The following is a 23120-nucleotide window of genomic DNA, read 5'->3' as shown; positions in this document are numbered from 1 at the left end:
TAAAGTGCTCGCTGAGTGAATATAGATACTGTATAGTTTAGAGTAGCAGTCATATGCCCGGACTACACAAGACAGACTTTTACCAAAGTCAGGTCACATCTCAGGTCACATCCTGAGATTTACAGTTAATATAATTTAAACAGTCATGCAGAACAGCTCACATACTCAGGTCACTGGGTTTAATGGATAGGTTAAGCTGCATATCATCAGCATAAAAATAAATAGATAAATATAGGATGCATATGAATAGGAAGTAAAGTAGGCCCCAAATTCTGACCTTAACTGAAGCAGATGAGGACATAAAATTACCAGTAGCAATTCAAAATTGTCCCAAAGAAAAAGAAAGCACAATAACTATTCCAGAGTGATACAATACTCTCCCCAGTATCTAAGGCAGTCAATTAAAGTGGCAGTTTACAATATCAAAGACTGTATTGAGGTCAAAAACACTTACTTAGCAGCATACAAAGCAAAGTATTTCTTAGGCAGAAAAAATGGACTGCACATGAACAGGCGCTTGATAAATTTGCAGGTGTAATAGGTGTAATACAAATTAGCTAATCTGTTGAAAAAATATGCTATCGCATAGGCCACCCAATGTGTTTCACTTAGTGCCCATGGTGTCACCGTCACAATGCGTTTCATTCCGCTGTCCTCTTTTAGCAACTCCTACCCTCGTGGAATGAGAAGGTTACTCAGGATAGGGTATAGTAACTGGCCCATGAGCTTCCTCTCAGTCTGTATGTGTGTGTGTGTGTGTGTGTGTGTGTGTGTGTGTGTGCGTGTGTGCGTGAGTGTAGTGGCAAATGGGAGGGAAAGGGAGAGAAGCATGCATTACTTACAATAACCACACTCCCTGGCCACCTCATTGGCTCTGTTCAGAGAGGTACATCCTCCCACAGTGACAACGATCTCTTTGGTTGTAGAGCAGGACACAAATTGAGCCACTTGAGCTAAAGGGGAAGGAAGAGTGTCCTCAACCGTTTCACAAGAAATCACAAGATTTCAGCTCAGACTCACGGGCAAACATGGTCACCATTTCCCTGCTCTTCCAGCTGTCCTTTACTCTGATCTACATGAAAGGTAAGAACAGGCTAATAATGTACAATCATACATTTAAAAGAGCGCATATGATAATCCCAGTCCTTTATCCACCCCGTCAAATTTGACACTGGTCTCAGTCTTCATTGCTGGTGGTAAATTTAGCTATCTCATTAAGGTGATGTAACCATTTGGAGCGATTCATATTTAGAACTTAAACTCACATCACAATATGAGTTCAGATGGAATATTTGTTGTGGAAAGGTAGAAGATGCTGACTTTCCTATTAATGTGAGAGCTGACAAAATGGAACCATTAGTCTTATTTTTGTGGTAATCACAGTTTGAGTTGTGTACGATGAAGACGGCATTGCTGTCAAATTCTACAAATGAAGAAATGACAGTCCCCTCCAAAAGTGCAGCAAGGCAATCCCTTTGTTTTTGCCATACACTGAAGACAATTGAGTTTGAGGTCAAAATATTTGACAGACACGTATTTGTTTTTGTTCAGATGTGTCCTGTTAGGTTGATTCATTAAACAATAAATAGTTCTGAATGTCTACTCTTGGTTTTAGCCTTGGGTTTTGCCTGTGAAGACTGCATTTTGTTAGAAAAGATAAACCAACATGAAGACCAGAAAGCTGTCTATGGATGAAAAGCCAAAGAAAATACACCAGAGCCATTGCACAAGCATTGGGGATAGCTTGTATGACAACTTGGAATGTCCTGAAGAAGAAAGAAACATTGTGAGAGCTGTGAAGAAAAACCCAACCCAAACATCAGTCAGTGACATCACAAACAATCTTTACAGGGCAGGGGTGAAGGTATGTCAATCAACTGTTCAAAGATGACTTCGAGAGCAGCAATATAGAGGCTATATGACAAGATGCAAACCACTCATCAGAAGTAAGAATCAGAAGGCAAGATTACAATTTGCAAAGACGTATAGAGACGAGCCACAAAGGTTCTGGAACAAAGTTTTATGGACTGATGAGACCACTCTTCTGTGAGGCACAGTGGAGGAAGGGGGGCAACATTGGCTCAGGAGGTAAGAGCAGTTGTCTGGCAGTCAGAGGGTTGCCAGTTCAATGCTGCCCTGGGTGTGTCAAAGTGTATCTCAGCAAGACACCTAACCCAAATTGCTCTTGACAACCTGCTCTTGACAGCCTTGCATGGCAGCCAACCACCATATGTGTAAATGAACAGGATCAATTATACAGCACTTTGGATAATGGCACTATATAAATGCAGACATTTACTATTTAAGTGTCATGGCTTGGGCTTGCATAGCTGCTTCTGGAGTGGGCTCACTAATCTTTGTTGATGATGTAACTCATGATGATAGCAGCAGGATGAATCCAGAAGTCTACAAAAACATTCTGTCTGCCAACTTATGGAGGAATGCGTTCAAACTAATTGGGAGGAACTTCATCATGCAGCAAGATAATGATCCAAACCACTCTGCCAACAGACTGGCCAAGTCAATCACCAGACCTTAACTCAATTGAGCATACATTTCTGATACATGTACTGAAGAGGACATTGAAGGGAAAACCCCCCGAAACAAACAATAATGGATATGCTACCAAATATTAAGTGTTATTTACTTTCATGTACTTACATACTCTGTTCCAATACTTTTTCGCACCTAAAAACAGGGTGATCTGATACCAAAGGTGCTATGTTCTAAGTAGTTTAACACATCTATGTGTAAATACCAGGAAATAGAAGCTAAGATTATGAACCCCTGGAATCTTTTTATCTCAACCTCAAATTTATTCAGTGTATCGCAAAAACAAAGGACAAACATTGGTCTTGCAGTTCCAATTTTGGAGGGGACTGTATATTTATTGAAAAAAAAAAAAGAACATCCACATTTAAAAAAATCACTATGAGTTACTGTAATTTTAACCTAGATTACTTTAAATACACCTTGTCAGTCAGTCATACAGAATGTATGTATATGCAAAATAAGTCAGTCAGTATCCCAATGAGGGGTCTGATGTTTCAACTTCCTTTAAGACCTTTAAGAGTCTATTGTACTGTTAAACAAGTCTCTCCATATCTCTGCATCTCCTGATTCTCTGCAATTGTCTACTCCCTAGTCCGAAGCCGTTTGTATTACGTGTGTCTTTGTGAATCCAGTCCGCGTTTTCGTTTCCCCCTCGTTATTGTGCTATTACCCTTTCATGAGTCTCACCTGATGTTCAGTTGTTAGACCGCCCTCACTCCCATGCCCCGCCTAGTTTGTCTCATTCCCCTGTGTATTTATACCTGTCCTTTTCAGTTGCACCTGGCTAGTTTGTCTTGTCCTGTTTTTGAGTCCCGAGCCCTTTATTCCTTCCCCCTGTTCTAGCCCCCTTATTCCTGTGCCTTGTTTGTTTGCCCTTGCCCTGTTTCTTGTTGGATTTCCTGTGTCTGACCCCTGCCTGCTTTTTGGATTCTTCTGTTGGATCTACCTCTGTACTTTTGCCTGTGGACTGACTCCCTGGTTTTTGATCTTTTGCGTGTTTGTGACTACTCTCTGTCTGCCCCTTCACCTGCCAGTAAACTTGCCATTTTCCACACCCCTGTGTCTGTTTCTGGTTCCTCTGTCCTCCGCGCCGTGACACAGCCTGCAAATGCTTGAGCAATAAAAGGACAACTCTCCAGTCTTGCAGTTGAGAAAATGTGGCTTTTAATTCCTCTGAAGCTTGTGCCAGTTTATATGACCACTTTTTTAAAATTCAGTCTTCGTAATGTTCTGACACTATTACATTTGAATGTTGCTCTTTCTATCTTGATCACTTTCTCCCAATTTGCTGGCATCACGGTCAGATTTTAAATGATCAGTAATATAGATAAAAGTGAAATGGTCCAGAGCAGCAGAGTTGTGTGCATGATCTCTCTCCTGTGTCAGAGAGCCTTGGTGAGGCCTGCAAGGGGTTGATCAACCAGACAGAGGAGGTTCCAGCGTTCACTACAGTCCAGGCCATCACCCTGCACTGCCCTATCCCCGACCTCTGCCGTAATTCGGCAAAGAGCACCACCCACTGGTTTGTGTTCCGCAATGCCTCTCACCAGGAGATCAGTGCCCGGGGCCCCAAATACAGCATAGACGACAAGGACCTCACCATCCACTCCCCCCAGACAAACGACAGCGGGGTGTACTACTGCGGCGTGGTCCTGAGCTCGAAGAAGGCCAGTATCGGCACTGGAACGCGCTTAGTGGTCAGAGGTAAGCACTGAGCCAGGGGGAGCTGTGCCCGGTACCCACTGGACTCACCTTTACCGGCTGCATCTGTGTTCACAGAAAAGCGCGACACCACCACCCAGACAGCACTGCTGTGGACACTGTTCGCTGTCCTGGCTCTGTACAGCCTGCTCATTCTTGTGCTCCTCCTCTCTAAGAAGGTAACGTCACAGCTATGAAAAAGCCATTCAATTTTATATTATCATCTTGAAAGAAGTCAAGTGCACAATAAATAAAATCCTAACAAAGTATGCAAAGAAAACACAATGCCTCACTGTAATGAGAGGGACACAGCACTGCAGGAGACTCCCTCTTACAGATCACTTTCACTGTGGTCATTAAAGATACCATGGCCTTTATTGCAAAGAATTGAACTGCAATCTGGTCACCTAACTACACCCTATTTTGGTGGATAAATGAAGCTGATGACTTATTTCTGGGTTTCAGACCAGGCGAGAGATCTTCAGAAGTGAAAGGACAAGCACCACAGATAAGGTCTGATCATTCTGGAACAGTTGTACCTGCATAGATTACCCACTGTTGTGTGCTGAACGTACAGCACAGAGATACAGAAATGTGACAGTGGAGTAACTGCTTTTCCTGTTGTCTCATACAGAGAGGCTCTGCCAGGAGATTGCAGTTCCGCGCCGTTGTGCAAGAACTCTACAAGAGAAGGAACTTACGAGGCACAGGCCAGAATACCACGCAGACATACTCTCCCCACAGCAACGTATGTATCACATACAAACATCACACAGCACACCAAGATTATCAGGAACCACCATGGCCACCTGGGCCCAGTATTTTAAAAAACTTTTAATCTAGATCAGAATTATCCATTATTAATTTTTTCGCTATCCCAGATCAAATTGATCTTGTCGGTTTTTTCCTGGTTTTTCAAAGACTTTTCAGATAGGATAATTCTGATTCTGATTACAGAATCTAGATTTGTAGTCTTTGGATATGTCTCTATCTGTTAGTCACAGAGGTGAGGTCAATACGTTGGGAAACGTGTAAACAGTTTTCATCTTAGTCCTATTCATCAGCATTCAACCCAGACGGCACACTGAGAAAAGCAACATAGGGGCGATGTAGGCCCTCCATGTGTTGCTTTCCATAGGGAGGTAGTAACGATGTAGCGTGGAGCTACTTCACTTTTGCATTTGATGTAGCCTCTACGTTGCTTACCACTGCTCTGCTACAGAATCAGATTTGTGTGAAATGAATAGAAGAAAACACCATTTTACGTAATCAAACAAAACAGATAGTTTGCACAGGCACAGAAAAATAATCACTCGCAATATCTTGTATTTTTGTACCAAACTCAAAGGGCTTCTTTCTTTGCAACATAAATGTCTTGCTTGATAATTATTAACCAAATCTGCTTCAAAAGTATGATGTGGAAAGCAATGTCGCTGCTAAATTGATTGAAGTAATGGCCAAACAAACTCCAAGGTGTCACAACTACCTCCCAGCTCCTACAGCGGGCCTATCTAAAAATAAAAAAATAAAAACTTCCAAACACAACTGTTTTGTCAGCATGTTTTTACTGATCAAAAGACCGTAGTTAAAATAATGATTCACTAGTGTTTCATTGACCAACTGATCCTTCCAACTGGCCCTTCTGTTTGCTAGTGTAACCACAGGAGGAACTGTGAAATTATTTTAGAATTGATGGCAGAATATATTTTCAAATAAACTAATGCAAAGCGTTTACCGTTTTTTTCAGGTTTGCAGTTTTCTTTAGACCACCTTTAGTTGTATAGGGTTCTTCTTGAAAATATTTTATTGTCCATTTAGATTGGACGTGGAAGGGTTTGTGTTCCTATTAATGTAAAATCATTGGATAAACAGTTTATTAAAGATGTGCAAACATCAACCTTGAATCAACCATGAAACCATCCTTTCAGTGGGATCAAGATTATCCAGATTTCCAGTATCAAGCCTATCCTAATCTCCACCAGCATGATAATAAAAGTCTTACTTCATGACTGATCCACCCTGACTCTGCTCTTCTCTGTCCATTCCAGGTTGAGCGTCCCCATGCCTACTTACCAGATGAGGATGTCTACCAGAACATGTGAACAGCTCATGCAATAGACAACAATCTCCCTAACATCTAAACCGAACTACTATCTGATGTCATAGTGGCAACAGATTTGGGATGTCCAGAGAGAAAGATGTGATCTTATATCTTCATGAACTAACCTGCACTGGGCAGAGAGAATTAATAGGATGAGCTGGAGAGGCCGTAAACAGAATCTGAGACTTCAACCCTTCTGCTCACCTACTGGTACCGGAGTACCCGGAGGAAACCCACGCAAACACGGGGAGAACGCGCAAACTCCACACAGAGAGGCCCCGGCCGAACGGGATTCAAACCCAGGACCTCCTTGCATCCGTGCCCCATTTTCAACTGAATATCAGAAAATTACTGTGACTAATTTGTAGCTAACAGAAATTTGTATTTTCAGTGTGAGAAATTCAGCACGTTTATATCCACAAAATTAATGTTTTACTGGTGTGTGATGTTCAAGCTGAATCATTGTTTAGACAAAAAACATCACTTGCAGTGATGAATATAGGGGCATGCCTGCAGCCTCCCTCTTTCTTGCAATATTGTTCAATAATAGAACAATAATAATAGCGGAATGAAAAAAGCTCCTATAATGTCCTCAGCATCTGAATGAAAGAGAAGGAGGCAGGCTAGCTAACGTGCTAGCTAGGTAGCTATTTTGCTTATTTTAAAACCAAGCTAGTTTTAAATCTAAGTTAACTAGCTACCTAACTATGGTCTCAAAAACTTTGTTCCATATGTATTCTTGGAATATTGAGTAATTAAATATCGCAAAGCTGGTAACTAATTACCGTGCCTAATGCTTGAAGAAATGAGCATTTTATTTTGTGTCTGAATGGCAAAGCAAGCATAAATAAATGTGTCTGTTGTGTAGCAGGTGGATACTATTGCATTCATTTGCATTAGACATGCCTTGTGTGTATTTGATGTTCCCTTTCACCTTCCCTTTCACTCTTCCTGCTTCATTGAATTGTTTTTAATAAACATCACGATTGTATTTTGTCACTTGACTGCCGTTAAAGTGCCTACAGACACCCCTGGAGGACAACAACTGAAATGTTTAAATCCTTGTCTCTTGTGATTGAGACTGCTGATGGCACTGCATCGTTTCATATTATTGGCCCATGAAACGTTTTTGTGTTCACATTTGGGAGTTCAAATAAATGAATCACAATAAAAGTAGTAAATGCATTTAAAAAGCAGTGGAAAAAGCTTACCGACATTAATTCTGTTCAATCTAAAAAAAATAAGCCTGGTTCCAGGGACACACAAACAATGCACAAATTCAGCAGGTCCTTGGGACCCCTCTTTCACTGCCCATGGATCCCAGAAAATACATTCAAAACAGACATAAAAAATAGCTAAGTAAAGTAGAAAGCAGCAAATCACACTCAGTAAATTTATAATGAAAGACGTAGGCACGGTCATCCTCCCTGTGTTCTCTGGCCAACCTTCATTTACATTTCACACTGGAAGTGAAAATACCAGTTTAGTAGTCGTCAAGTTGTGGTCAGGTGATTGATTGCTTGTGAGAACAGTTGTGTGTGTGTATGTGTGTGTGTGTGTGTGGATGTGTAGACAGATAGATGTTCACGGGATGTGGTCATGTCTGGCCCTAAGTCTTCAGTTGTAAAAAGGGATTGCCAGCACATGAATGAAACACATTTACATATTGTGTTTTAACTTGAGCTTAGTTCTGTGATAGGTGAATAATCTGAAGTGTGTGTGCAGGAACATTTGGAGCGGTGTGTTAGGAGCACCAGGGAGCTAGGGACAGTTGTTCTCCTCTGTGGCCCGGCAGGCTTGTGTCTGGTGTCTTCCTTAGTGCTTGACTATTTGAGAATCAGGCTGGTGTCACAGGAAACAGGAAGATACATTAGGTGTCCGTGTACTTGGCGTCCACTGTGTGACTGTCCCTGATGGAGAAGGGTCTCCAGGCCATGATCTGCGCCACAGCCACACACAATGGAGCCAGGCATACCAGGAAGAACATGGCACCGTGCAGAGCCTGCAGAGAGCTGGGAGAGTGTGCATGCACACACACGTTCATACACACACACACGCACACACACACACACATACATATACGCACACACATGCGCATACGCACATAGACATGCATGCACACAGAGAGAAAGGGAACGATCAATAATTGTTATTACATATTCATACACTGTATACTTTTTTTTTTTCCATTTCATATTTTGCACAAATGTGCAATTCAGAACAGTTATTCAGAACAGTTATTCACAACAAATATTTACTCAATGTTTACTCAACCTCTGGGGGCTTATTCTAGAACCTCACCTAAAAACGTATATATATGTATATATGTATATATGTATATATATATGTATATGTATATGTATATGTTATTTCAATCGAAGGACACAACAACAGGCATTACATTAGAACACTAAATCTGATACTATACTACTATCAGAGACCAGGCCGTTACATCACTTTTCACCTGTTTTGAATGTAGCTCTGTATATGTGCACACACCCATAAATCTGTGAACACTCACTCGCGTGTACACTTGAGCATTTACACACATGATGGCTCAAGAAGATAACAAAATATATGCATCATGGTGGTTGCTTATAATCAGACTGATCTTTTTAAGCCAGAATCTCGCGTCTCAATGCGGGAGTTTCTTAAACCCTTAGTTAATTTGGACTGCATTTTCACTAGTAATTATCTGTATTCTGCTCCACAGCTTGGAATTCCACCGAGACTACTCTTTTCAGATAGACCACAGTGCAAGCAATTCAACAACACTTTAACCACTAGAGGGAGTAGGCAGCCTATGTTAAGAGAGTTTGGGTAGTTTTAAAACCTTTTCTCACATCAAGAGAAAGTTGTACCTGCATTAAAATAACTCCAAAACACTCTCACTTGGGGCCATTAATGTTAGAGCAGTCAGTTGGTTAGGGTAGTTAGAGTGAGTTAGGGCACTCAGTATTGGTCAAGGCAATCAGAATTAGTCTACCTCACTAAAAGTACAGCTCAGCGAAATGGCAGGCTTTCTGATTGGCTGGTGGAACAGTACCTGGGATCTGCAGTAGTACCAGCATCCTTAAGCTGTTCATAGCCAAACTGGTTGAGAATGGATACCACCAGCATAGGGGCCAGAGACTGGGCGGGCTTGGTGAACAACGCATTGGTCCCGAATACCATGGAGGAGAGAGGGGAGCTAGACACAGCAGAGGCAATCAAACATAGTCCATTACAAAGCAACCATCACTAAAAAGTGTTATGCACTTACCACCACTAGAACACACTATGAGCTAACCGTGCTCTCAAGAACAGGAGACTGTTGGCAGGACTGAGCAGGAATGCTGTGATGAGGTTTTTAAGGGGGGGGGTGTCACTGAAAGAAGGACTCATTTTCAGTACAATGTGACTGGCTAGTTTTTTGTGAGACAGAGAGAGGGGTTAAACCTCACCTCCGCTTGTATTTCTGAAGGTCTGAGTCGATGATGTCCGCCAGAGGTAAGTTAAAGAGACTGAAGGCAGCCTGGACAAGCACCCTGAATAAAACACACACACACACACACACACACACACATGCATGTAAAACACACCTCACCTCACTGAGGCTACACGAACACAGGTAGAAGCATTGCCGTTAACAGCGACTCACATAACGGTGGTGAGAAAAAGTGCCAGGAAGTAGTAGTGCTGAGGACCCAGCAGGAACATGATCACGGCCATGGCCGCCTCCAGGTAGAAACTCAGAAGGATCAGCCTGTAATACCCTACCTGCTGCAGCAGGCCCTGACTGCACAGCACTAAGAGCTGGAGGGAGAGAGAAGGGGAGTGACAGAGAGAGGTGGAGAAAAGTAGAAAGATAGAAGCGAGAGGAAGAGAAAGACAGAGAAGAGAGATAATGTGATATCAGCTTAAAGGCTTAGGTGAAGCTTTACTGCGTGGAACTAGACTAGATGTTCATGGCTATGGATAGCTGATGCTTTATGATAAAATTGTACTTGTATATTGACCTGTGCTTGTATTTGTTCTAGTGACCTTTGGTAGGCACTTCTACATCGCCTTGGATAAACGTTTCTGCTAAATAAAATGTAACGTATAATGTAATGCAATGCAAAGGTAATTTTGGAAGTTGTTTTATTTAGACAATGTCTGCCAAATTGTAAATAGAGAAAGTTCACATGCAAGAGAACAAAACATGGATTTGTTGCAGTGCGCCGTCATACCCGTGATACTGTAGAGCAGGGGTCGGCAACCCTGGTCCTGGAGAGCCGCAGGGTGTGCTGGCTTTCGTTGTTACTTGGCATTAATTGATTAATGAAAGCCGTTGATTACACAGTTAACTCACCTCACCTGGTTTCTTGGGTCTGAATCGGTTGCTTATTTTAAGGTGGAGACGAAAGCCAGCACACCCTGCGGCTCTCCAGGACCAGGGTTGCCGACCCCTGCTGTAGAGGTACTGGTACATTTGGGGACAGACCTGTGGACAGATGAAGCCGGCTCCGTACATCAGGCTCTTTGCGAACGAGGGAAGGACGTTGGGAGGAATGAGATGGTCAACGAAGATGAGGGTGAAGTTGCTGCAGAAGGCCACCATAAACACCTGGAAGAAGTTCATCAGCACAAAGAGCTGGAAGTCCCGCTGGGCCAAGATCTGCCCGGTCAGAGAGATCACGGCCCTGAGGGACAGCGCCGGCTGGGAGGGGCCCGGGGCGTGGTCCGAAGCCTTGCTATCGAAGCGGCTCTCGCTGTAGAGGCCCGTGTACGCCATGCTGAAGCAGGCCAGCATCGCCACGGTGACCGCCACCTTCTGGAAGGCGGCGAAGTCGTCCATGTTGCTGGACAGCAGGCCGCAGAAGAGCACGCTGGACGAACCGACCAGGGAAGCCGCCTGGCTGTACCGCACCAGCTGCAGGCGGCTGTGGTACTGCGCGGAGATCTCGGCGAACAGCGCGCACTGGGCCAGCAGCACGAACGTCAGCATGCCGTCGAACGCGCACAGCGCTACCACCAGGTGGGCGCCGCTCAGCCAGTCGCCCGCCGCGTACGTTTGCCAGGGGAACCAGGGCAGCAGAAAGGCCAGGGCGTAGAAGGGGGCTCCGTAGAGGATAGAGAGCCGCCTGCGGGAACAGCAGGCCGCCCGAGCGTTGTCCTGCAGGTACCCGAACAGCGGGTCATTCACCGCGTTCCACACCATGTAGACCACCTGCGGGACGGGGGGGGGGTATTTAGGTTACCATTTTGGGTATGCCTTTGGCATATCTTAATCCTGCAAAAAATGCATAGGTGAAAAAACAGCTCAACTAGTCGCTGCTTTACCAGTTCAACCAGCTCCATACTCAACATGGTTTCAGTAGCTCAAGCTGGTATTTCAAGCTAGTCATAGCTGGATTTTACAACAGGGAGGCGTATCTTAAAATGGAACCAGGTTGTTTGGTTTGGTATGCTGTACTTATATTGTACACAAGTTTTGGTGTTTTTTACTTGTCAATCACAGGAAATGTCTACAGATCAATGATGTGGGAAAAGTACCCAGAGCTGTGCACATAGATATGACTCAAAAGAGAGACTCATCCGTTTCTCTCGGGGATCTATCTTCACTGTAGATGAATCTGAAGATGATCGCGGTAGATACTCACTTGTGCCTGGTGGAAAGCGCCCTCGGATATCTTATACTTGTTTAAGAAAAGTTTCACGTAATAGAAGCTGAACATGCTGTTCATCATGCTTGCTCCCAGCGTTGTCATGCAATACGCTAGAGCGGAGGGATGCAACCCAAAAATACCCAGCGCCATCGTGACGAGGGTGTCACAGCCTTTTCTGAATTCAAATTCCAACCGGTTCTGGATTACATACAGTATAACGCTGGCGTATTGCGAAATAAATATTACTATCTTACCACTATCAAGCTACGTGGGTACTACTTGCTCGTAGCGAATTGCTACAAGCTAGTAGTGCCAATGACAAATAACTTAGACAGCTTGACAACACAAAATAGCGAGTGCATTTCACAGAACCTGTTTTACTTCTGTATGCGAAAATTCATGGCGGAATATATATATTCACGACTATCAATCCTGCGCTCAAACGAGCTCGCTCCTACTTGCTGCCACGCAGGTTTTCGCACACGCGGAGGAAAACAGTACGCCGCTCTGATGTTCTTCTGTTAAAATTTTACATTTTCAGTCGAAAGCAGCTGCAGGATTGATCCCGATGCCCAAGCACAGTCCACAATGATTGGACAATGAGTACCACAACCACGCCTTCTTCACAACTATTCGCTAACAAGGTGTCAATTAAAATATATTTTTTCTTTTTTCAAAAATATATAGTAGACGTCACTTCGTCTTATTGGCACACAGCTGAAAGGAGGAGCTGCCACGTTGCTACAGTTTGTGTATGCAAGTGTACCCGACAACCGCGCTGTGTCCAGTTCAGAGAATAGTGCAGTGTCCCGGAGACCCGTTCAGAGTGGAGACTTATAGAATACAGTACATGCAGATCAGACGAAGATGTTAACCAATATTATTATGGCGGAGGAATTTGAGGTTCAAGAAGATGGACCGTGGTATAACAAGCGCGATCTTGAACATGGTAAGATAGTAGACAATGAAGATGCTGATGCTGCGCTCGTGTACGGGCTGGGCTGCCGTAACGTTGCAGGTCGTGCCCGTGCAAGCACTGTGCTATTGTTACAGTGTACAATTCTACTGTTAGTATTAGCTAGTACATAATGTTGCTATACAATTGATATTCATAAAGTTAATGTTACAGTGCTATCCAGTGTCATGCAAGTGTTGAAGCAATGTAAAAATCAGAAACGCGTGGACGTTATGTCCAGTCTCTGCTGATGCTGTGTATTGTAAATTAAACTCGACGATATGTAGTCGATATGTGGTCAGTGAATTTAGCGATAGTCCTCTATTTGACCCCTTATAACCGAGAGTGGACGTCACTAATTGTGGTAGCGACGTTTTCTGCTCGAGGTGTGCCTGATCATTCTCGTGATGCTGGCATCAGCTGACATGTGGTACTCCGGTCACTCCAGAATTCCTCCCAGCTCAACATTTGTCACTGCAGCGCGTCCTTGACCACCGGGATAGGAAAACTCACTACTGTCTTGTGTGCCGGTTATTGTCCTTCTGACTCACCCACCCTGTCTTTGTGCGCGCGTACTTGCAGATCTGCGTCTGGCTGCAGAGCTGGGAAAGACGCTTCTGGAGCGAAACCACGAGCTGGAGGAGGGGCTTCAACACATGTACTCCACCGGTCAGGAGCAGCAGCAGGAGATAGAGGTGACCATTCCCCCCAGCTAAAATTCCGGTTTCCCACCAGTTTCATTCTATTGCCCCGGACCTAAAATAAACTCTGTTACATGGACGGAAGTGCTACTTATGAGATTTTGTTTACATCCAAGGTGTGATGTACAATGTGTATTATGTTATGCTGGGGTTTCTATGCAGGTTAATTGGGATTGAGAAAGACAAGACAGGGAGTTTATGTGGGTGAGTGTATAATAGGACAAGGCCTCAGTGTCTCTCCTTCACTTGTGTTTCTGTGAGTTAATCATTCTGAAGGCCTTATTGTGCCGGGACATGAGCTTTCTGACCCTAACCTTTGAGCTGCACTCAACACTTCTGCCTGGGATTCATGACTGAACATATGTTAGTTATTAAGCAGCACTGAGTTGGGGACAGCTGTGTGCAGAATGAGACCTGGAACATAACCTCCGATAAAAAGCTCATTCCTGAATGGTCAGGGTGGAAGTCAAAGTTCCCTTAGAGAATCTATTCTCACATGTCAGTGTGATTGAACAAGTTCAACAAATGCCCTAAAGCCACACAAGGGAATCACTTTTCATTCTTTTTTTCCCCTTTGTGCTGTTCCTTTTTGAAATAGCACAAACATTCGATTAATTTCTTACTTGAAAAGTTGTACGCTAAAATTGCAGTGACATGGAACCCACCAATATGGTGTTTTGGGGTTATTTCCATGGTTCTTGTCTTGCTGTAAAAAGTGCTCTTCATGTAAACCTACCTTACACTGTAGTGGATAACCTACCTGCACCAGGTGCTCAGATACACCTGTATCTCTAATGCTATCCTCGGTCGCCCCTTCCTGCAGTACCTGGTCAAACAGGTGGAGCTCCTGCGGCAGGTGAACGAGCAGCACGCCCAGGTGCACGAGCAGCTGGACGAGGCAGCCCGAGACCTGGAGCTGGGCAACCAGAAGCTGCTGCAGGACAAACGCAACGCCCAGCACCGCATAAACAGGTGAGCTCAGCTCAGCAACAGGAAGGTCCTGTTTCCTATTCAGAGCTTAGGCTTAAATGTACAATAGGTCATTTTTACATCTAACAGTCAAGAGAGGAACTGCAGCAACAAACACCCTCAACCCACAACACTGTTTATCCTGTCCCCCTTCTCTGTGAATGCACTGATGGTTTTCAATGATAGGAAGGGATTTACAATGTAACAATGTTTTAACACAAATATCTTCCCTATTGTACCTTTAAAAAGACAATTGTCAATACTTCTGCTTTTCGAATCCCCTGAAAACATTCAACTGAAAGAAAGTGCAGTGCAGACAGTTTTTCTGAAACAGGCTGTCCAAAAAAGGTTATAAGCCCTCTGTTTCATCGTCTTCCTCCTCCTGCGCTTCATCAGGCTGACTGATGGCATCGATGGGCTACAGGTTCATCTAGAGGAGCTGCAGAAACAGGTGGATGAGCTGCAGTTGTCTCCCCCACACCACCCAAATCCAGCACAGGTGGAGCAGAAACTCCTGGCAACACAGAGCGTATGCTGCCTGAAGCAGCTATACCACACACACATGCACAGGTGAGTCAGAATAAGCACACACCTTCGCAGGCAAATTAAAATGAGAAATACCGTGACCAGGTATGTTAAAATGATTATTAAATTCCATGTCATTTATATTCCGTATTTCTCTCACCTTTGAGAGTATGCTGGTGCTAACAATGGTTTTTGTGTGGAACTGTATTGTTTTAAAAGCTTATGCTAATCACTGAGACTCCGAATGGGCTTACATCTATTTTTTGTGTGTAATAAGTGATTCTGTATTGACAAATCATGCATTCTCTGTCAAACACACTGTGCATGCTTAGCCATAATCCGGTTTTGGTTGAACTGAGAGAACCAGACAACCGATGCCACTACAGTATAATCTCCTTGTTTAAAAGCAAACAATTTATCGTGTTTCGTAGACCTAAAACTATGAGAAAACATACCGCAAAAAAACTAGTTTGGCAAATAAAGCAGTACTAAAATCACAATATGCTATCAGCATTATGACTGCTGCCCTCTTGGGATAATGTCTGACTTGTCCTTGTGCCTGTGAGTGAGGGTGAGTCGTGTGATTGACCGTGAGTGGGTGAGACTGTGAGATTGATAGATGTGAATAGTTTGTGTGCGGCAGGTCTGGGGGTCACACACACTGACACCAGGGGGGGCCATTTATCATTATCACACAGGAATATTGAGTCAGCTTCAGGAGTTGCAGATTCAGACAGTGTCATCTGGTTTGGGACTCTCAGGAGTAATCTCTGCTGGTCTTAGCTTGCACAACATGCTACCATGGTCATGTTCCCTACAATCATGCATTTCACAGCAGTCGAGCAGAAGAATTAGTGGCATTAGGAGACTTAGTGACCATCAGGCCTTGGGCATTTTCTTTCTCCTCCAGTTGAAAACAAATGTGTCCTTATTCGAAAGCCCAGGAACTCATCTGACCTGCAAAAGTTTATATATACCCAGCAAAAAAACATACATTTACCCCCTTAATTTATATGAAAATTGTTTATTTTATGAATCTGTGTATGGCTGAAGAGTGATTTGGAGATCAGCTTTCCTTTCTAGTTTAGCTTAATCTTTTTATTGAGAACTTAAATCCTATTAAATTAGAAAACTTCTCACCAAACTTTTGTGTCGACCCGTATATCATGTGTGATGTGTACTCTCAGCGTGTAGGGTAGTATATCGTTTCTGAGTAGGAGGTGTTATACGCATTGTAAGGTGAAACCAAAATGTATTTAAAAAATGCCCATTAAAATCTGACAATGAGCACTATAACCACGTGAATTTTTAAAATGACAAATCTCAAATTGTACAGAGGCAAATAAATAAATGATGGGTCTTTGCCCCACACATTATGGAGGTGTGATGCCCATTGTAAGGTGGAAATGTGGCTTAGCCTGTTTGGAGGACAGTGATTATTGCATCATCTGTGTGCATTTTGTGCCGGGTTGTCTGTTTGCCTGTATTCACCATCCTGTGTCCCGTTTGCCTTCTCTGTCTGTATACCAGCCCCTTACAGACAACTGGGACTTTCAGGAGTTTTTTTAGTTTGTGTGTTTATTGCCATTTGGCAGGTCCACTATTTTGGTCAGGTAGCCTAGCAGGACTGGCTGGAGGAGTTTGGGAAATATTATTCCATGGAGTCAGGAATGTGGAATACACACAAGGTCCTGGGTACTTAGAGAGAACAATGAATTGTTTGGGGAGTCTTTCATGTGGCTCCAAGGCTCTGTACTGTTTGTCCATGTGTATATAAACAAGAGAATAATGAATAATTGAATACATTTTTGTTCATTATTCCTCACAGTTATTCCTTTAAAACAGCTGAGGAAGTATTACACTATCCATATTATGCACAGTATCTGTGGTACCAAATGAAAATCCCTATACCACGCCACCCTCTACAGGTATGTGGTACGCGACCACGGCGTCGACGACAACGCCTCGTTGTGGACAGAGACGAGCCTGGCGGAGGAGAATGGCGCCCTGCGGCGTTCCGTACACGCCCTGCAGACTCAGCTGGGGGCGGAACGGGCACGCCGCGAGGAGGCGGAGCAGGAGGCCGGGTCGGTGGCGCGAGAGATCGGCGAGCTGGAGCGGCGGGTTTCCCAGCTGGAGGCGGACTGCGGCCAGGGGCGGGTCCGGCAGCTGGAGGCGGAGCTGGAGGAGCTGCGGCAGCACTGGCGTGCCCGCGCGGGCGGGGCCGGGACGGCCGACGCCCCGCTGGAGGAGGTCCTGTTCCTGCCCCTGGAGGAGGCGGGGGAGCCCGCGGAGGATGCGGCGGCCGAGGCGGACCTGAAGGCCGCCATCGGGAGCTCGAGCGCGGAGGACATCCGCAGGGGTCACGACCTCACCTGCATCCGCCGGGCGCAGGCCGCCAAGCGCCGCGGCGTGTCGCTACTGGACGAGGTGGACGCCCAGTACAGCGCCCTGCAGGTGCGCTACGACCAGCTCCTCCAGCAGTGCCAGCCCGGGGCGGACGGGCAGAGCCACAAGGCGGTGCAGACACGGGACCAGGCCCAGTCTGCTGCAGCCACGCCCACCCAGTTCCCCTGCCTGGATGAGGACTCCCAGCCCCCTGAATACAGGGCCCTGTTCCAGGAGATCTTCACCTGCATCCAGAGGACCAGGCTGGACCTGAGTCAGGCACAGTGACTCTCCCACAGTGCCCCTCACTGTGGGAGAGTGGTTGTTACGGTCCTGAGGGCATGTCATTGCTCACTTCATCAGTGTTAAAAACAACGGAGTGAGCAGCGCACCCATTGTAAATGCAGTATCTCCGTCTTGCCACTAGTTGCCAATGCAACTGTGGGATGTGGTGAAGGTTTTGGGTCTATGGAAGGCCAACCAACTTTTGACTTGGGGTCCTCAAAAGCTGGTCTTTCTGAGAGACCAGACTGAACCCTGGACCCCACCCTGAATCTGACCACACCACCACCAACCCCCCGCTCTCATTCAGTCAATTCCCCGTCCTCTTCTCGACCCTCGAGTGTTTCTTACTAGCGTTTAAATGCCTTTATTAATACTATAGCGGTGCCTGGTGGTTTGCACTAATCTGCCTGTACCACTCTGTGCTCTGCTTCAGTTCACATGGTAGGTTGGGGAACCAGTGGCATTTTTAAGACTATAATTCTTTAGGTGTTTAGTCCCTTTTGTAACTGTAGGAGCTTTACTGCATGAACCACAGAATGTAGGACCTCTGGTGTGACAACATTCCTCTAGTTAATACTATTCTAGTTAACACTCTAGATAATACATTACATGTATGTGATAGCAAGTAGCATTATTGGAAAGGTATGACTGTGTGCCTGAGTGGCAGATTAGCATAATGATTAGGGAACTGAACTTACGACTCTTAAGGTTGTAGGCTTGGTTCTAAGATGAGGCACTTCCACTGTAATCTTGAGCAAGGTGCTAAAACTTCAGTAAAAATATCCAGCTCTATAAATGAATTGCATGTAAGCTATGCAAGTCACTCTGGATACGAGTGTCTGTTAGATGCCTAAAATGTAGATGTGTGCAGCACTGGCTGGTGTCTTTAAGAAGCAGCTGTAGCAGACACACAACACACCCACGCTCTTATGCACTTTCGGCTAATTCAGGCTGTCTTTTTATGTGTGTTTTTTGTTTTATTTATTTATTGTTGTGTACATGCCTTTTTATTTATCAATTCATCAATGCAAGTTATGTTCATGTATTCCCATTCACTAATGTGATGTAAATGTAGCTAGTACAATTGAGAAGAGTGTCAAATGGGCAAATGTGTCAAATGTTTCCACCCGATAGAGTACTATCTATCTATCCAGATAGTTTCGCTGAGATGTGACATTTTCTTGATTCAACTTTTAGATGCAGTTGACCATGATATAATGGACCTCTATTGACAGTTTACATTCTAAAAACTCAACAGCACAAAGTATCTTTCCAAATATAAGGCCACACAGTTACTCGAGAACATTAACAGCGTTGATGTTCGCGATTAACTGTGGCATTATATTTGAAGAGACGCTGTTGTCGAGTTTTTCGAATGTAGGCGCATTGATTACTAGAAATAACAGGTCCATGCCAATTGAGGCGAACTGCGTCTAAAAAAGTCTTTAAAACTAGAAAAGGTCACATCTCCGCAAAACTATATGGATGGATAATACTCTGGTTAAGTTGAAACCTACTTTTAATTTAATTTTCAGGTGAACTGCCCCTTTAATTTGCAGGCCTGAGTAAGTATTAGTTTTATTTTTGTGCACTTCATGTTGTAAAACCTGCATGTTGTAGAGGTGTATAATTGTAGCAGTGAGGCAGCAAGATGATTATAGTTACAGAAGCAGTCACTTATTTCAGCAGTTTGCTGGGTGGCTCATCATGTTAAAGGTCCCATATTGTGTGTTTTCTTTTAGGTGCTGATATACATAAGAAGGCGTTTGTGTGGTTTTAAGTACCAAAAATATAACATGTCCATTCTCCAGCGCCTTTATGAGCTTTACCAAGAACAGACCATTTTAGTGACTGTGTCTTTAAGGCGCGTTGATATCAATGAACCTCTGTTCTGATTGGCTGGCTGTTGCCAACAAACTAAATGCCATCTGTGCCTAGCGCTTGAATTTATTCAGGCTACAAGTTGGGCCGTGCTGAACCAAACAAGCTATCGTTGTGATGTCACAAACAAAGTCCAAACGGCTTGTTTGAATGCACATTTTCTGTAGACTGGTTGTGTGGATTTATTTGATGCCTTCATGCTATCTTATGTCATTTTCCACAATATGGGACCTTGTTTCAGCGTACAGATGGGTCCAGTATGGAATTAGGACTGTGTGTTGACTGTGGCCAACAGGCCTGCTGGGTAATGTAAGAGTGAAGGTCCAGGCAAGCAGATTTTAGCTGCTTCTAAACAGCACCTAAAAAGAAGCCATCTACTAGCGGTTAACATATTGGCAATGGGTTGGAAAGGACTCCTTGCAGCACTGACAGACCCGCTCTTTGTTCCCACCTACGCCTGCCTCGCCTCATTCCAGATGCCTGGGCATCAGAGGTCAGGCTGCCTTTCTGCATGTAGATATAACGTTACTAGACTGGTCCCTTTTGTAAAAAGAAATTGAAAAATGCACTTGTTTGGGAGAATGGAGCTGCTCCTGAGAAAGAAATGTGAATGTAATTCTATACCCGAGATACATTACTGAGATTCTTGACCTTCACATAGCTATTCCTGTGCACTGAATAGCAGATGTTGATGTATGGTAGCCTACAAGGATGGCAGTAATTTGACTCAAAGAGATTTTGCATCAGAGAGGGTAACCACTTAGGGAATATGTTTCCAGCTGAGTCATCATTTGATGATGCTCAACCTGTCAGATTTCAAACTGTCTTTTACTTAATTTTTCTGTTTGAAGCTAATACTGCTTCTCATTACTGTGTTACACTGTTCATATTGGCTGAAGATGCTGTGGAAATTCACATGCCAGCCTGTCAAATTGTAATGCTTAATTATTTTTTTATCCGTTATATTGTTGATGATGTAAACCCTCAAGATTAACACCTTTACTACAAAGGTGTGATGGGCAGGGGAGGGGGATGGCCAGTGTGTTTTTTAAATGGTAACCTTGATAGTAACATTACCAGTCGCTCAGGGTACTCTACCCTGACTCCACACATTAGAGTGGTACATCCATACCCAATGACTCCCTGGAAGTCCTCATGGCAATCTTGTTTCTGAAGATGTCTGGGACACAGAATTAATTTATTGCTGAACTATTTATTTTTATTTTGTAAAAGACAGATGTATATGACTTCAGTAATGGAAAATGAGGCTTTAGAGAAAAATTAAACATGCATGGCTTCACTTAGAAGTTATTTGAGACCCATGTGTAATTTGAGGACGGAAAGCTCTTAAGGCTATTGAATTTGTCTGCCGTCAAGAGTCGGTTCTACACCTTACAGGTGCATTCGCTGTCATAATGACCAGTAAACGTGTGAGTATTTACTGTGCAGTCTGTCTTCATTCTGTAATTGAAGCTGCATGTACAATATTTATTCATTGAACTGCTTTAGTTTCACCTCTCCATCCCAACTTTCTGTTTAAAGGTACAATAGGTCATTTTGGACTTCTAACGGTCAAAAGAGGAATTGCAGCAACAAATACGCTCAAACCACAACACTGTTTATCCCACCCCTTCTCTGTGAACGAGCTAAATGGTAAATGGTTGGCATTTATAGAGCGCCTTTATCCCCAAAGCGCTGTACAATTGATGCTTCTCATTCACCCATTCATACACACACTCACACACCCACGGCGATTGGCTGCCATGCAAGGCGCCAACCAGCTCGTCAGGAGCATTTAGGGGTCTTGCTCAGGGACACTTCGACACAGCCTGGGCGGGGGATCAAACGACTGCCAGACGACTGCTCCTACTGCCTGAGCCATGTCGCCCCGAGCTGAAGTAGAAACAACATTGGCTGTGGCAATTAGAACCAATTTTCAACCAATGAGCTTGTATTATTGTACAGCTATACAATGTTTTGGTACAGAGTGCCGGCCCGTCAACTGCATATTTTGAAACCCGAATTTAAGGACTATAAACACAGGTAGAGGATGAGTCAACATGTCAGTGAGCCCTTTTCAATGATAGGAAGGGATTTACAATGGTGTTGTAACAATATTTTAACAGAAAAATCTGACCTATTGTACCTTTAATTATTATTTAGACCAGGGGTGCACAGCTCCAGTCCTGGAGGGCAAGTGTGCTGGTTTTTGTTTTGTTCCAACCATTCACCTTAGTTTTAGTTCTCACCGGTGTATAAGCTAGAATGGTTTACTCCTGTATGTGGTCACAGTAAAAACTTTACACTGCACTTGCTGTAGCTAGTACATATACAAATGTCAGATCAAGATACGATTGAGGTACTCAAATAATTAAAGACAGAAGTTGGCACAAACTCTTCGGCCCTTGCTGTGCACCTCTGACTTAGAGCATGGGCATCAGAATCCAGTCCTAGAGGGCTGGTGTTCAGGGTGTTGCAGCACCTGTGAGTCACTGATTCAGCCAATAGTCCTCACACCCTGTCCTAAAGGTCTAAATTGAGTGCTTTAAAAGGAACCCACAAATACTTAGACACATCCCTGATGTAGAGAATCTGTTACTGTTCTCATACCTGGATATGGAGTACCTGTGTGTATGCTGGCAGGTCGTCTGATCGAAATGATCACTGCCGTGAAAAAGTAGCGCATAAAATTCATTCCCATCTGCATGTCATCGCCTTTTGGGATGAGTGGTGCACGTTTATGATCCGCTCTGGGGGCAGGAGATCGATTGAACCCAGCACGATTTACAAAACCGTCTATTATTTCTGCACACATTCCAGCACCTTATGGATTGTTCACCAACACAGAGTTTTACACCCTCATAGTACCAAGACCACTATTACACTGATACCAGACCAGCTTTCACCAAACCAGCAGCACACACTGACTAGACTACACCACTTTATATGAGCTCCCGAAAAACATGATGTGTTATTCATTTTCAGCAAATCCATTACAACAAAGCGTCAATGGAATAATCTATCTAAATAAAATGAGCATATGAATCAACAGTGTCTTGCCTTTTAAGAGTGTGGTACTTTTTGTGATACGACCATGCATGTTTTAAACAAATTAAACAGAAACACGATTGAGGCTTGGAAGCTCTAGACACGCACGCACTATAAAAGGAGCTGCTCCGCTTGAAGGTTGAAAGCGTACTTGAAACTATTAAGAAGCATGCTTTGTGGAAATGTCACGCGCCCGCATCTCCCTACTCACCGACATTCCTCAACGCTGATTTCCGATCTAAACAAACACCGGAAAACAGATGCAACGAAGGAACTGAATGCCCCTCATTCACTGCATTCAGCAGGACATGGCATTTCTTTAGGAACAACGCTATTTTGTACGGACAATGGAAAAAATCTGTTAATCTGCGCATGTGCCTTGT

The 23120-nt window shown here is 44.0% G+C and overlaps 2 protein-coding genes and 1 pseudogene across 3 annotated transcripts; 2 read left to right on the top strand and 1 right to left on the bottom strand.

Annotated features, from left to right (window-relative positions):
• The first annotated feature begins 939 nt into the window (after positions 1 to 939).
• LOC133114368 (immunoglobulin superfamily member 6-like) lies at positions 940 to 7346 on the top strand. The gene is made up of 6 exons (XM_061223678.1): positions 940 to 1083; positions 3940 to 4257; positions 4333 to 4433; positions 4720 to 4767; positions 4889 to 5002; positions 6303 to 7346. The coding sequence occupies exons 1-6, from the start codon at positions 1029 to 1031 to the stop codon at positions 6354 to 6356; spliced, it is 690 nt and encodes a 229-aa protein (XP_061079662.1). The 5' UTR covers positions 940 to 1028; the 3' UTR covers positions 6357 to 7346.
• A 177-nt stretch (positions 7347 to 7523) lies between these two features.
• On the bottom strand, positions 7524 to 12459 carry mfsd13al (major facilitator superfamily domain containing 13a-like). 2 transcript variants are annotated; one of them, XM_061223676.1, is made up of 6 exons: positions 11980 to 12451; positions 10821 to 11546; positions 9996 to 10150; positions 9799 to 9882; positions 9402 to 9545; positions 7524 to 8367 (listed from the first exon to the last, which is right to left on the bottom strand). In XM_061223676.1, exons 1-6 carry the CDS (start codon positions 12133 to 12135, stop codon positions 8226 to 8228), a joined length of 1407 nt encoding a protein of 468 aa, XP_061079660.1. In that variant the 5' UTR covers positions 12136 to 12451; the 3' UTR covers positions 7524 to 8225. The 2 variants fall into 2 exon arrangements, with proteins under 2 accessions (XP_061079660.1, XP_061079661.1); XM_061223677.1 differs by lacking the exon at positions 7524 to 8367 and adding an exon at positions 9618 to 9722 and having other exon boundaries at positions 9412 to 9545; positions 11980 to 12459.
• Positions 12460 to 12827: 368 nt separating this feature from the next.
• LOC133114129 (cerebellar degeneration-related protein 2-like) lies at positions 12828 to 22461 on the top strand (annotated as a pseudogene).
• The last annotated feature ends 659 nt before the right edge of the window (positions 22462 to 23120 follow it).

Source organism: Conger conger, chromosome 16 (genome assembly GCF_963514075.1).
Source record: "Conger conger chromosome 16, fConCon1.1, whole genome shotgun sequence".
Lineage (NCBI taxonomy): Eukaryota > Metazoa > Chordata > Actinopteri > Anguilliformes > Congridae > Conger > Conger conger.
The sequence above is the reverse complement of the archived record's forward strand: the minus strand, read 5'-3'. Positions and strand labels throughout refer to the sequence as shown.